General features: G+C 41.4%; 1 protein-coding gene across 1 annotated transcript in view; it reads left to right on the top strand.

The window, feature by feature from the left end:
* Nucleotides 1-2,901, top strand: part of ALX1 (ALX homeobox 1) — a 56,686-nt gene extending 53,785 nt beyond the window's left edge. The window contains exon 4 of the mRNA XM_029597621.1: nucleotides 2,439-2,901. Within this exon, the coding sequence (XP_029453481.1) occupies nucleotides 2,439-2,759 (321 nt within the window). The 3' untranslated portion in view covers nucleotides 2,760-2,901. The remainder of the gene's footprint in view (nucleotides 1-2,438) is intronic.
* The last annotated feature ends 11,604 nt before the right edge of the window (nucleotides 2,902-14,505 follow it).

The raw sequence follows: 14,505 nt of genomic DNA, 5'->3' as shown, positions 1-14,505 counted from the left end.
AGAAAAGAATATGCAAAACTGAATAATTAAGTCTTCCCCAACATGGCCAATTTCCTTTGTAAATTTTGAATATTCTTTTGTTTGGATGTTAAGAAACCTTTTTGGGAACAGACACTGTTACCTTTTTTTGTGGTCTTCTTGCAGACCTGCTTTTGCCACCCTTCCGGTCACTCCTTCTGCAATTCTCCAAGACAAAATCTCTAAAAGCAGAAGGACATTTATTTATCTATGGATTTATTTAGTTGACCTTGATTTTCCACATTATCGCTGGGGCCTCAAAGCAGACGACTATCAAAGCACGCAGGCAAAATAAACACAAATGAAAACTAATCGAGTACAATATTGTAAAAGAGCCTTCTCCTGCTAGTGCAGTCCAGGGCAATTTGTCGTTGACAGGGTAATTTTGAAAGCCATTTCCAAAGGTGAAAGAGTGTTTAAGCCACAGAAATTGCCTTCCCTGTATATGTCTGGACTTCCGCAGATAGCGCCGTTCCATGCAGAGGTTTTCCCACAGGGAGGGGAGGGATTCCTGGGGCAGGGGCTTACATGCATGGTCTGGAACTTGCAAACGTAGGTATGTTTTTATTTTTTTTTCAGGAAAATGATTCACACAGAATAGCAGGAAGAAATGTATGTGTGAGTAGTTTCCCTATGGTAATTTCGTTTTTGAGTATTGGGGCAAAGTTCGTGGGTAAAATGAACCCATTGACTGTTCACCAGTACAGGTTGTCAGAAAATTACCACCTTGAAGAATCTCAAGGGAAGTGATGCGAAACTTGCTTGAAAAATGGGTGGCTGTCCCCCACCCCCCCGAACCTCTCCCCCCCCACTGTGAATGGGCAGTTGCCACCGATAACAGGGAGCCACAAGTGACAGGTGGTTGGGGCCCCCTTTCCCCCTGTTTTTGCTGCTCAGGGGGGAGGAGATAGCTTGTCCGCTTACCGGGCATTCTGGGAGGGACCTCAGGGTTCGGTTGGGGCAAAGGGTGGGAGGATTTGGGGCATCCAGGCGGTGTGTGTGTGTGTGTGTGTGTATGTGTGTCAAATGGTGAAATAATCTCTTGGCGGGAATTCAGCACTCCCAGGCATTCCTCCCAACATGGCTGCCACCACGCAGTTGCGCTTTACAGGCAGGGGCTTCTTGGCACCACAAGCGGTCGTGTGATGATGTTGGTGCCATCCAGGGAATCACCAGACTGGCTGGCTCCCAGCATTGAGGGGAGGGCATCTGGGGGAGTTTTAAACCTCCGACAGTGCCAGCGATCCCTCTTTCAGAATGCCGTCGCCTGTCAGCTCATCGGTCCCCTCCCTCCCTACTGATCTGATTCCAGTAGCCTTGTGACTTTCCCTTTTCTCTGTATATCCTGGGAGTGATCATATTTAATAGCTTCTGTCACAGCAGATGTCTGAGTCTCGGAGGGATGAGGAGTATGCTGTTTGGCTGGCGTGGGGGTCCATTACCGCCCATCTGAAACACAGAGGAAGAATCGTAGCTATGGCTCGGCACTCTGTGGGAAAGACCTCGCGAGTCACGGCAGGCCTTGTTTGAGGCCTGCCTAGGGGCAGGTTCAGCCTCATTGCACGACATAGGGCCAGTGATCGGACTGTGAGAAGCAGCCAGTTCAAGGCGCGTGGCCCTGGTAGTAACTCTGTGGCTTGGGTGGTGGATTCAGGCTGACTTAAATGGGGAGAGATGGGGGATAACGGGTTGTATCAGTTGAAGCTCAGCACATAGGTTTTATAGTTGTGTTATTCTTTGGTTAATGTTAATAAAGCTGCGGCCATACTTGTTCCAAAGCAAATCTTAGTCTCTACGAGTAAAGCCTCCTGTTCTTGGTTTGAGAATAGGGGTGGCACTGACTGGAGACCCGAGGTGGCTACAGTCCTGGATATCCCGGTTAACCAAGCCTCAAAGAAGTAAGACGCAGAGCCATCCCAACAGCCAAGTCAACATTTTTTTAAATCTTCTCTGTTCCAAACAGTTGGAGCAAGCAGCTGGCTATAATAGTTTTCCCAATCTGATATCATGCAAAGGTTTCAAAAACCTACTAATCTGGCTTGTTAAATCAGGTAGAAAACTGAAACTTGTTATTGGGCGTTGTTTTGTTTAGAAAAGCTATGAAAAAATGTTTGTTTTTTTTAAATGAGTAATCAAGATTTGAAAATCCCTAAATTAATTCTTTGTTGACTTTAACCACATGGACAATTTGAGCATGCTTAAGCTGTAGGATTTTCTTTTTATGTTTAGAGTATAAAAATGCAGACATTATAACTGTTAATACAATAGCGGCACTTCCATCACCATAGAGTTTCCTAAACTTGACAACTTGAGGATGCAAAAATCCTTCACAAGTGGGGGTTGTGGGGGTGAAATGGCTAAAACAAACATTGCTGGTTTACTGCAAATGTGTAAACATAGTCTTCCTTTCTGTTTTCCAGATCCAGAACAATTTGTGGGCAGGAAATGCCACTGGGGGATCCGTGGTTACTTCCTGCATGATACCACGTGACACGTCCACCTGCATGACGCCTTATTCGCATTCGTCTCGGACTGATTCCGGGTACACGGGCTTTTCAAACCACCAGAACCAATTTGGCCATGTTCCCCTCAACAATTTTTTCACTGACTCTCTGCTTTCGGGATCTACCAATGGACACTCGTATGAAGCTAAACCAGAGTTCGAAAGGAGGTCCTCCAGTATTGCAGTCCTTCGCATGAAAGCCAAGGAGCACACTGCTAACATCTCGTGGGCCATGTGAAATGATGTCTTTGATAGCAAAACGTTCAATCATTCCTAATATTTAAAGGACTATGCTGCTCTGTGTAAAATGTCTTGCCAACAAGTACATCCCGCTTAAACACACTACATCACGAAAGCTACATTGTAAAAAATAATCTTGTGCATGCACTAAACTTAACAAATCTTATTTTTTATATAGAAATTGGTTTTTTTTTTTTTGTTATAACAATTACTGAAGTATTCCTAACCCCCCTCTAACAAAATTGTTTATGAAATCAATTTGCCCATGAAGTATCAATTGATCTTGGTATTTCAGCAATGGGATAATTTTTCAGATAAGTGCCTTATTAGTGAATAAATCCTAAAAGGTCCCTGGACCATCCTACTACCATTCATGTAGAAGAAAGGCCTTTTGAGTTCAGAATGACTCCTAGCAGCTGTTTTTGACCATCTATGGCTGCTATAATATAACCAACATTTTAAATATGTAATATATATGGTTTTTTTTTGTTAAATCTAAAATGTTAAGACTCTGCAAGATTTGCACATTTTGCCTTTGCTGACCTTTTTAGTGTGCAGGAAAAATGTTCCACAATTTAGCAGCCTGGCAGAAGGGAAGTCAGTTTTCAAAGGGATTTAGCTGGCTAAAAAGATCTGTGTTTCCCAAGGCTTGGGAGGCACCCCAGCCTCCATGGAGCAGGCAGTGTGCACATGGAGAGGACTCATATGACCACAACAAGAGCTAGGAAAGCAGTGAAAGCCCCCAGCAGTCTCTCTCTTCTACATTTTCAAATAAAGGGGAATGGGGGTGGGGGATAAACATGATAGAGAAGCTCAAGAGAAAGGAGTGATGCAAGCAGCCGCTCAGTTAGTTACCTTGTCTGCTGCGTGTGGCTGCCCGAGCTCCTTCCCCACTGTTGCTCCCAGCACTCAGCCAGTACTGAGTGCATATTCTCCCCATCTTTGGAGGGGGAAGAGGAGGAGGGGCTGTGTGCATGCTAGCCATGACCTGCATGCTGCCCAGTAATTAGCACACGTCGAAGCTCAGGTTGTGGCTAGGAAGAAGAGGCGTACATGATTACACGCTCTCAGAAAGGAGCTCCCTTACATTCATTTAGAAGCCACGGCTGGAATCTCTTGTTGCTGCAGAATGGCAAGATCCGAGCCCAGGTGCTGGCCTGGATCTGAGCATCAGGCAATGGTAGCTTTTCCGTGGTGCTCCTGATCAGGGCTGAAGGCCCACTGATCGGGAAACAATGAAATCAATCCTTAGCCAGCTAAAAGCTTTGCATCCCTTCTCTCCAATGGCTAAATCTAGCTTCCAGGATTCTCAAGGTAGCTAGATTTTATGGAGGGAGGAGAACAGGAAGAAAATGTATGTGCAGGGATTGGATTTTCAAATCCCTGCACATACAGTACTTCTCCATATGGATCTTCCCTGGGTGGACGTTGTGGCTCCATTATTCAAAGAGAAACTACGCATGAAAGTCTGTGCATTCAAAAGTATTCACAGACCTTGAAGCTGCCTGGGCTTTTCAGAATTGCCCCCTATTTAATATTGTGAGGAACTGTGATTGTTTTTTTTTTTTTCCTTGCTTAAAACTTCCTCCACCAGAAGAGAGTCTGAATAAAAATATATTCAAATACGAAATCCCTGCAGTGGAAAGTGGATACAACTGAACTTTAAAATGCTTTAAATGCTGATCAGTTGGACCTCTTAGTAGAAAGTTACATCTGCAAAAAAAGGGACCATGGGATTTCCTTGCGGCTAACTGGATTATTTTCTTGTGAGAAACCCCCCTCCCAATGAAACAAACCTGCATAACCCTCAGCATAGAGCATAGGAAAATTAGTTCTGCACGGCTCTGCCATATATACCGTTATCATTTCATTACCTATTGCAGATGAAATGAAACTTGAGAGTGCATGTATGTTTAGGCGCTCCATGCAAACACTGACGTGGATAAGTAAAAAGTCCTTACTCTGCATATTTCTATAGTGCCGAAAAAAAAAAAAAATGCCTGATGACGAGGCTGAGCCTGGCCGGGGAAGAAGCAGGTTAAAGTTAGCATTCCAAGCATAAGCCATTCTGCACATAACATCTTGAATTTCATTCTTGACATTAGATGCCAACAGCGTATCGTTACCAAGATTTCACGTAGGAATTAAAGTGTCAGTAAATGTGCTAGGATTGCTGACGGAAAAAAGGGAGAAGAGAAATACTTTGCATCTGGAGCCTTGCTGCCCGCTTTGATTTACCTCTTCATCCCCCTGTCACATTCCAGGCTCCTTTGGATGATCGAGACGGTAACCTCCTTGAAACCCCAGAGGTCACCAGGTTCCTGAAGGCAAAGGAAAATACGTGTGCACATAGTGGACAGATGGTAACAGACGCTACTGCTGACAAGTTTCAAACCTCGGCTAGTTCAACCCCTTTTTTTTGTGTTTATAAAGGCAAAGGGGTCAATATTTAGAAGCTAGCCGGACACACTTATCCAGCTAACTTAACTGAGATATTGAGTGGTGTGTCTGCACCCCTGAATATACCCAGAGACGTTTAAAGTTAGTCGGATAAGTTTATCTGACTAACTTTAGACCTGCTCGAAAGAAGAACTAACTTATTATTACCCATCCTGCCTACCACTGGCACTTAGCTAACTACATAGCCAGACAACTAGTTATCCAGCTGAACAGGGCAGATATTCAGATTTCAGAAGTCAACATGTAGCTGGATAAGTCCCTATTTATGCAGCTAAATGGCGCTGAATATCATCCTCAGAGTAAGTTGATTGTATTGTCATGAAGCAGATGTGGCTGTGCTGTGGAGAAAACCACAAGATACAGGTCCTTATGGATCCTCATAAGAACATAAGATCATGCCATACTGGGTCAGACCAAGCATCCTGTTTCCAACAGTGGCCAATCCAGGCCATAAGAACCTGGCAAGTATCAAAAACTAAGTCTATTCCAAGCTACTGTTCCTAGTAATAGCAGTGGCTATTTTCTAAGTCAACTTAATTAATAGCAGGTAATGGACTTCTCATCCAAGAATTTATCCAATCCTTTTTTAAACACAGGTTCACTAACTGCACTAATCACATCCTCTGGCAACAAATTCCAGAGTTTAATTGTGCGTTGAGTGAAAAAGAACTTTCTCCGATTAGTTTTAAATGTTAGTTTTGGTTAGCCAACTATGATTATCTGTAGTGTATATAGCAATTTACACAAAAAATAGCCTCGATTGAAGGCACATTGGTACTTTCTCAGTTGCCTATCTCACAGCCACTTTTCATAAAGAAACTACCCTGGTAGTGTAGGTGCACAGGTACAACAATACTCAAGAATCTTGCAACTACACTTTATTATTGGAGGACTATGCATTGGAAGATATGCACGTATATTTGAAAATTAAACACTATGCATATTTTCCCTTCCCTGACTCAACTATGCCTCCCAGAATACTCATATCTTTTATCAGCAGTTATATTTAATTGTTCTGCAAATGCAATTTTCACTCTGGAGGATCTAGCTGGATAATGTTTTGGTTAGCCAGCTAGATCCCTTTGAAGATAGCCATTTTAATCCCTTAAGCAAAAGCAATTACATCTTAATGCTAAAAGGAAACAGTGTCAGTATGTGTAAGGGACCAGATCATTATTATATGTTGAAACAAATGCCTCAAGGCTTCATGTTAATTCTGTTTGTCCAAGGTGTTTGCATCAGATCTCCATGCATAAGTGTCTGCCAATGTTTTTTAAATGTAATCTGAAATGATTCAATTTAAGCATATATCCCAATTGACTTTGATATAAATTGACTTGTCGAGGCATAGCTGAATCTGTTTAAGAAGGGTTCCACTAAGCCATAACCATATAGGAGCCAACGTTTTGAAACAATTGGGGGTTGCTAAATTCAGCACAACTTATCTCTTCTTAGATATAGTGAAGGAGTTTGCTCAATATTAGGGGTGCTCAAGCACCCACTACCCCAACAGAGTTGGCATCTATTGATTATCTGTCTGTGTTTCCTACAAACTGCTTTGAGCCTGATGGGAGGAATGGCTTCCCTTTTCTGTGTTATTAGCTTGGGAAAACCTCCAAACGATAGACAGCATTGCAGATTGTAGATACATCAGAGTTGCATAGAGTGGCCACCCTCAACCCGAATGGGTTGATCCAGTCCTGGTTTTTCCCCCGTTGAATTCATGAAGATGTAAATCAGATTTCCCTATAAAAAAATAAAAGGCAAATTTTCAAAGTTATATCACGCATAATATTTCGTATATGCGTGTAAATAGCTTGTACTCATGTACATGATATTTTATAAATATATCAAAAGTATGCACATGTTTTTCTTTTCAAGCACACATTTATTTGCACAAAATAGGGCAGTATAGGAGTGTTCCGAGGCAGGGCAAAGAGGAATGTGTGTAAGTTGCTTTTATATAAGAGATTTAGGTAAATACATTAGGCAACTTATTTGCACAATTTTATATCTGCTAATTAACTAGAACAATTGATATTAGATTCATCTGTTGTCTGCTATTGTTGGGTGGGATGTCCAGATGAACTGGGGGAGCTCAGGGTCAAGTACAAGGAGGGTCTCAATGAACTGGAGATGGACTGGGTGAGCTGGTGGAAGTATCGGCAAACTGGTATTTTCAATTACCTGTGCATGTTTTAAAATATACTGACTTCCGTGTATAAATAAGGATTTTATGCGAGCAAATAATATTTTTATTGCATGTAATATATATGTGCATATTTGTATTGCATGTAATATATATATATATATGCATATGTACAAAATGATACGCTTTCAATACATTGCCAATATTTGTGCAAAACCAAACATATGCGAATGTTGGGGGCGGGGGGTAGGCATATGCATATTTTATAATCTGTGCGTATCTGACATGCTGTAGGGATGTGCAGCCAAAAATATTCTTTTTCGTTTTGTTTGATTTGTATTATTTGGTTTGGTTTTTTTCAGTTTGTTTTCATTTTAGTGCACACTTAATTGAGTTAATGCCTACTTAAAAATGAAAAAAAAAAAAAAGGAATGCCCCTCCCTATTACGCACAGGTTATAAAATAGTGTAGTAGATCTCCATGCGGCCATGTATGCGTGAATATGGGCCATGCATGGAGAAGGGAAAACTAGGACTGGATTAGCCTGTTCGAGCTGACCTGAGTGAGACATCGTCTGTGGCGTTGAATATATATTCCATAAAAAATTATTTTTGCTGTTTTTTTTGTTGATGAACTTTTCTCATCAGGGTTGAATTTACCGTACATTTGGACTGATGTATAACAGAGTTGGACCAAAGAGTGGAATCATTTTACTGCTTTGCCTGTGATTATGCTTGAGCCAGTAAACCGTTGTTAAGTAATTCATTTATTTTAATTAGTAAAATGCTCTTTAAAATCACATTTTAATTCTGAAAGTTTCTTACATTCTGCTCTACATTCATACATTTTACAGATGTATAATCTATTGCTTTGGTTTAAAAAATTGCAATGGAAGATCTCAAACTGTGATACTTTGAACTCAAGCAATTGCTGTCTAAAGCTGTTGCTTTTTCGTTTCGGTTTTCCGTAGTTCAGTTTCCATGTGCCATAAGTTTTCAATATTTTTGTCCTTCAGTATAATGTATACATGTTTAATAGGACTCCTGCAACTACTTTGGAAATTGGAATTAGAGCTAATTCTGATGAGAAATCACACAGCTGAAGTTCATCACCGCTAATCCCAGATACCCTCGGTAATGTCAGGGTGTTTGCAGAAAATTAATCATGGCCATTAATCACTATACAATGGCTAATAGATCATAAATTAAGCCTGGCCCCCCGGGGGGGGGGGGGGCAGGAACTATAAATGTTATTTCTTCTGAATTTCATTCGCAGAAATAATTTTTGGTGGAATCCGGTGTTGACTGTCTTTGCATATCCCTAATGGAAACTCTTTGTTCTTTTCACGTAGCAGTTCTGGACAAAAATCCCCCAAATGTGTGAGATTAGTGGGTGCTCCAGATCAAGCGAGTGTGTAAGCTTGGCACCTGGCTCTTTTGGAAAGTTACTATCCCATAAACCTTTGTGCTATCATGCATCTTTCTTGAGCCAGATCATTATATCTTGGAAGGAGTGCAGGTGTCCAGGATCTTTATGGGGGGTTGTAAAGGTCGTAACAAAAGACAGTAAATATACAGTAACATGGATTGTATGTTCATGTTGTTCCATTCTATTTTAGAAAAATCATATGCTAAATAATGCCATTATCTTCAGTATATATATATATATAAATAAAGTATATATTTATATATATATGTACCCATGCATATCACCTTGTTGCTAGAGAAACAAAATGTCTTGGTAAGCATTTGATAGTTGAAGGAAATGCGTCCCTGTGAGTGATTACATAATTCTTTTGTTGAATGGGTGAGAGATTCATAATTTTATTTCATAATTTTGTAAATAAAATTCTTCCATAAAAGCCAGCAATTTCTTCTCATCGTTGCCTCATCACGAGGCATCTGCCTTAACACATTTTCCAAGTGCAGATGGCTGAGAGAATGTGATTCAGGCTGAAAGGAAATGATTTACACACTTTTTTCTACCACACTTAAATAATGTTTGAACTATGCGCTCTGCATGCAGTGATGAGTAGAAAATTTATAGAAGTTCTGGGCAAAGATTCCAGTTTTCTCTTAAAAGAGAGTGAAATATGGGACAGCATCTTGTCATGAATTATTTCTAGTATCACAGTGCTGGCTAATTTTTCTTTTTTTTTTTTTTTAGCCAAAGACTGATGATTTTTCCTATTTCCTTATTCATGTTTTCATCAAAAGAGTGCAGTAGTTTGTGTCTTTCCTTTCTTACTACAATGGCATCATCTTATAAGGACTCCACTGAACCTAAAAAAATAATTTCTTAAAAGTTGGAAGCTTTTAGGAGTAATTTTATAGCAGCTCACATCAGGCTGAAGTCTGCATGTGGAAAATATCAGAAGACTTTAGCTTGAATTTTCAAAGCAGACTTGTGCACCTAAGTGTGCTTTGAAAATTAGTGGGTGTGAGCGGAACCCCCGCATGACGTACATGGTGCACATGTACACCTCCTGCTTAGCAGGCGTTTACATTTGCATGTAGATTTACATGCAGGCTTTCAGAAATCAAATGTGATATATGTAAATGGTTTTCCCACCCCCAACTCTACACCATCCCCCCTCCCAGAATATGCTAAGATAGATGCGAAATCGCTTTATTTTAACATGCACACGGGGCAAATCTCAAAATCCCATTTACATGCTTAAAGTCAGGTTTTGTGTGCATAAATCCTTTTCAAAATTCATCCCAAGGAGGATAACTTTCAAACAACTGTGTACGACTATATATATGCATGTAAATGGCCACACACAGATTTACGATAGTATTTTATAACCCGCATTTTTCACATACACATGTATTATAAAATGTGCATAGGTTTACCCCGCAGCATACACGCATATTTAGGCTTATGCACGAATACATGCAGGGCATTTAAAGCAAGTCTTTCAATGCACTGAACGCGAGTGCTTTTCCTACCTATTTAAAAAATATACACACGCATATTTTGTGCATGAAAATAAAGTAGGACTTATACACATAAATCAGTATATTTTAAGACATGTGCACTTAATTAACATAACATTATCGGGTTTAACAATGACTCCATCAGTTAGCCCAGTCCTTCTCCAGGTCATGGAGACCCTCCTAGTTCTTCAGCCTGAGCTCCCCCAGTTCACTCAGACCTCTCACTGGCCCATAGTGCACAATAAAAACTTTTAATATCACTTACGCAAGATAATTAGCAGGTATAAAAGTTGGCAAAACTACCTGTTTAAGTATCTTTTACAATATAAACGAATGAGCCTGATTTTCTAAAGCATTTACATTCATAAAACTGCGATTTACACATGTAAGTGGGCTTTTGAAAATTGCTGCAATATAAGCCATTGAATTGTCCATAGGATTTACCTGCATAAATGCACTTAAATGGCTTTTGAAAATTTCTACAATGGTAATTACATTTATGCATGTAACTCCTTTGAAAATTCACCTGTTTAGTACGCAAATGTTGCCCTCCCCCCAATCCTGGAACGCCTCCTGACCACCCCCTTTTTACAGTTGTATATGTGTGTGTGAAAACAAAAATACACACGTATGTTTGTTTCTAAAATAGCGTGTATTTATGAGCATACATGTCTAGTCCTCTGCTACCATAAGGCCCAGAGGGTGTGGAGGGATGAGGAGAGAATATACTAAAGATGCTTTAAGGTGGTGAGAGAAAAACTGCAACATTAACACTGAAGGCCTCAATCAAGTAATAATATACTACAATGGCATCTTGAAAGAATAATGAATTAATGGGTGCCTGGTCCCTCAGTAATGCTATGGGTTTATTTATTTAATACATTTATATACTACACAACCAGTACAAACTGTAAAAGCAATTTACAATAAAACATACACAAAAATGTAAAATATTCACAGACAAAGAAACCAAGCCAATGCCCTGCTGCTACCTAATCACAGTACCACAGATGACCAAACAAACATACTGACCCGGGCTCCAAATCCTTAATTTATTTCTATAAGACCTTTACTTCCTTCAGCTCTAGGGCTGGTTTCTCTCCATGAAGGACTGGGGTCTGGGTCCTGAATTTGACTCCTGTGCATTGAAGTTGGATTGTAGGTGGAAGAGGCCAGAAGGGTGCCTTGCACTAAGGGTTGCTTTACAGTGGTATCTGTTGACCTGGATAATAGTAGTATTAGTAGCAGTTTGAATTTTGGCACAGTGGCTATAAGGTCATGTCTGGACAACCATATTTTTATAAATATCTAAAACAACAAATATAACACGTAAAAAGATGTGTTCTTTGCCAAGCGTAAGATAAGACATGAGAGATATTAAAATGTATCACAATCATAGTGGATTACATTTTCGAAAAGCCAGACAATTGGATTAACAAAAGGTAAAAGATCAGGTACAAATGCGGCCTGTAGAGAAACGTTTTGGTGAGATTTCGATGGAGTCATCCATTGTTTGTTTTGCCCTTGTTATAGTGTAAGCCTGATCCTTAATGACTTCGATAGTACTGGGCTCTAGACAAGGTTAGCAGAAAGTATTTATTTTAATTCTTGACCCTCTGGGATGGACATCACTGCATTTACATTTCACACACACACACAAACACACAAAATACACCTCCACGCTGTGAAATTGCTCCAAGGACTCTTGCCTTTATTTGATTGCACACTTAGAGTTGCTCTCCGAACAGTTCCATTGATTCAATATCATGCATTTCTTTACAAGATCACTTAAAATTCCCTTTGATCACCCTAGGATGGTTTCTGTAAGCGCTGCCAGTACAAATAGCAGAAAAGACGCAGCACATGGGTGTTGCAAATGGTCTCCTGATTCCTTCAATATGTTTTACACTTAGGAAGGTTATGATATGCTGTCAAAGAACTCTCCGGAAGACTTGAAACATTTCTTTTGCAGAGCTAAGGGCTTAACACACAGACTGCTCATAGTTCATGCTCACCCAGCAATCAGTCGCTCCCTCTCTGATTCTGTTCCTTTTCCAGTCAGTCACAAGAGATCTCATCACACAAGCAGGATTCAGAAAACGTTACACAATTTCAAGAGGGTGAACATTTGGCCTGGACTGAGACATTTCTTAAATAGAGACATATAGTCCTGCTTTCCTAGTATTGAGAAAAAGATTTCATTTAGTAACGCTAGGGGTGTTACAACTGGATTCTGAAGAGTTAAAGGCACATTACATGTACATTATGGTCCTATGGTGCTTTCAGTCTCATGCCCTCACTATTTTTAAAGGCAACATCCTACACTACAATTGTATTTTATTGATTCTTGCAGCAGTTTTGGCTTGAAATGTGCACACATATTTTTTTGAAGTTGTTCACTACTTTGACAAGCCTGCAAGGGGTTTACCAGTTCTCACCAGCTTATTGAAATATGAAATAGTTTGTCAAACCCAAACTCTATGGCTGGCCTGTGGCTCAGTGGCACTTCTGTGTACTGCCATGAGGAGGGACCTAGTTTTGGATTAGTAGTGCAGGGATTTTGCTCCCTGGCTGGGCTTAGGCTAAGGATGCTGTGGAGGCAACGTTCACGGTCACTGGGAGTGGGATCCTAGCCATCATGCAATGGAGACAGCCAGAATTAGAGCACATGATTGCTGAGTACCAGAAAGAGTCCTGGTGCATGGATGGCCTGTCACTGCAATGACTGGGCTAAGTGAGTTGGAAGGGGATGTAAAACAGGGGAAAATAGTTTATGGGAGATGTAACATCCCCAGCTCTTCTCTAAGAGCGTCATCTCAAGCAGGGATGTGGCACTGGTGCACATGAAGAGGCTCTTCAGTTTAGTGCAGGAGCAGCGAGATGCCTGCTATACTTCATTTCCAAAATCCACTCAAGCGAACTAGGTATAAAGTCAATGGCCCATCATAGGAGGTTCAGCTCAATCTCTCTTGAAGCTATCTGATTGCTTAAATGAAAGAGATGCTCATGATGCTGTAGTACCATGCACACTATCTGTTAAAAACAAAAATGAAATGAAATGTTTAACCCCTTTCCCCCAACCTCAGAATATAAAGTCAGGCTGCTGGAAATAATACCTCATTGTACTGCAAATCACTGTCAGCATGAGGAAAGGGCATCTATCCCATGTTACACATGGGTTAGATGCCATGCCATGTTACACGTGCTGTGGGGCTGAGGATTTATATCTACATGGAGTTAAAATTGGGCTAAGGCGTGAATAAATTCTGCCATACTCTTGAATGGTTCATTTCAACATCCTGCATCCACATTTTGGACTGTAGGTAAAAATGCAGCTGTAAGATCAAAGGATCCCATGGTCACACCTTTTCATAACTTGAGGTTCCTTTTTTCATTTTCGTTTGGTTTGTACACTCCAGCTTTCAGAAGTTACAAATGAGTACAAAGAAACATGTCTCGGTTTCATCTAAGACACGTCAGTGGCATCAGATAGTGGCAAATGGAGATTTCTCTGAGGAGATGGTGTTACTAGTGGTGTGCCAAACGGATCAGTCCTGGAACCAGCTCTTTTCAACATTTTCTTCAGTGACATAGCAGAAGGCTTCTCAGGAAAGATTTGTTTGTTTGTTTTTTTTTTTTGCTGATGATATCAAAATCCGCAACAGGGTGCATAGCCAGGAAGGTGAGGGAAACGTGAGGAAAGATCTAGTGGAGCTCAAGGAATGGTGTAAGGATCTGGCAGCTAAGATTTAATACTAAAAAATGCAGAGTAATGCATTTAGGGGCGGATTTTCAGAGCCCTGCTCGCGTAAATCCGCCCAAAACCGGGCGGATTTACGCGAGCAGGGCCCTGCGCGCCAGGGAAGCCTATTTTACATAGGCCTCCCGGCGCGCGCAGAGCCCCGGGACTCGCGTAAGTCCCGGGGTTTTCGGAGTGGGCGTGTCGGGGGCGTGTCGGGGGGTGGGGCCGGAGCGCGCGGCGTTGCGGGGGCGTGTCGGCAGCGTTTTGGGGGCGGGTACGGGGGCGTGGCTACGGCCCAGGGGCGTGGCCGCGCCCTCCGTACCCGCCCCCAGGTCGCGGCCCGGCGCGCAGGAGGCCCGCTGGCGCGCGGGGATTTACGCCTCCCTCTGGGAGGCGTAAATCCCCCGACAAAGGTAGGATGGGGGTTTAGAATGGGCCGGGCGGGTGGGTTAGG

This window comes from Rhinatrema bivittatum, chromosome 4 (assembly GCF_901001135.1).
Source record: "Rhinatrema bivittatum chromosome 4, aRhiBiv1.1, whole genome shotgun sequence".
In the NCBI taxonomy this organism is placed as follows: Eukaryota; Metazoa; Chordata; class Amphibia; order Gymnophiona; family Rhinatrematidae; genus Rhinatrema; species Rhinatrema bivittatum.
The sequence above is the reverse complement of the archived record's forward strand: the minus strand, read 5'-3'. Positions and strand labels throughout refer to the sequence as shown.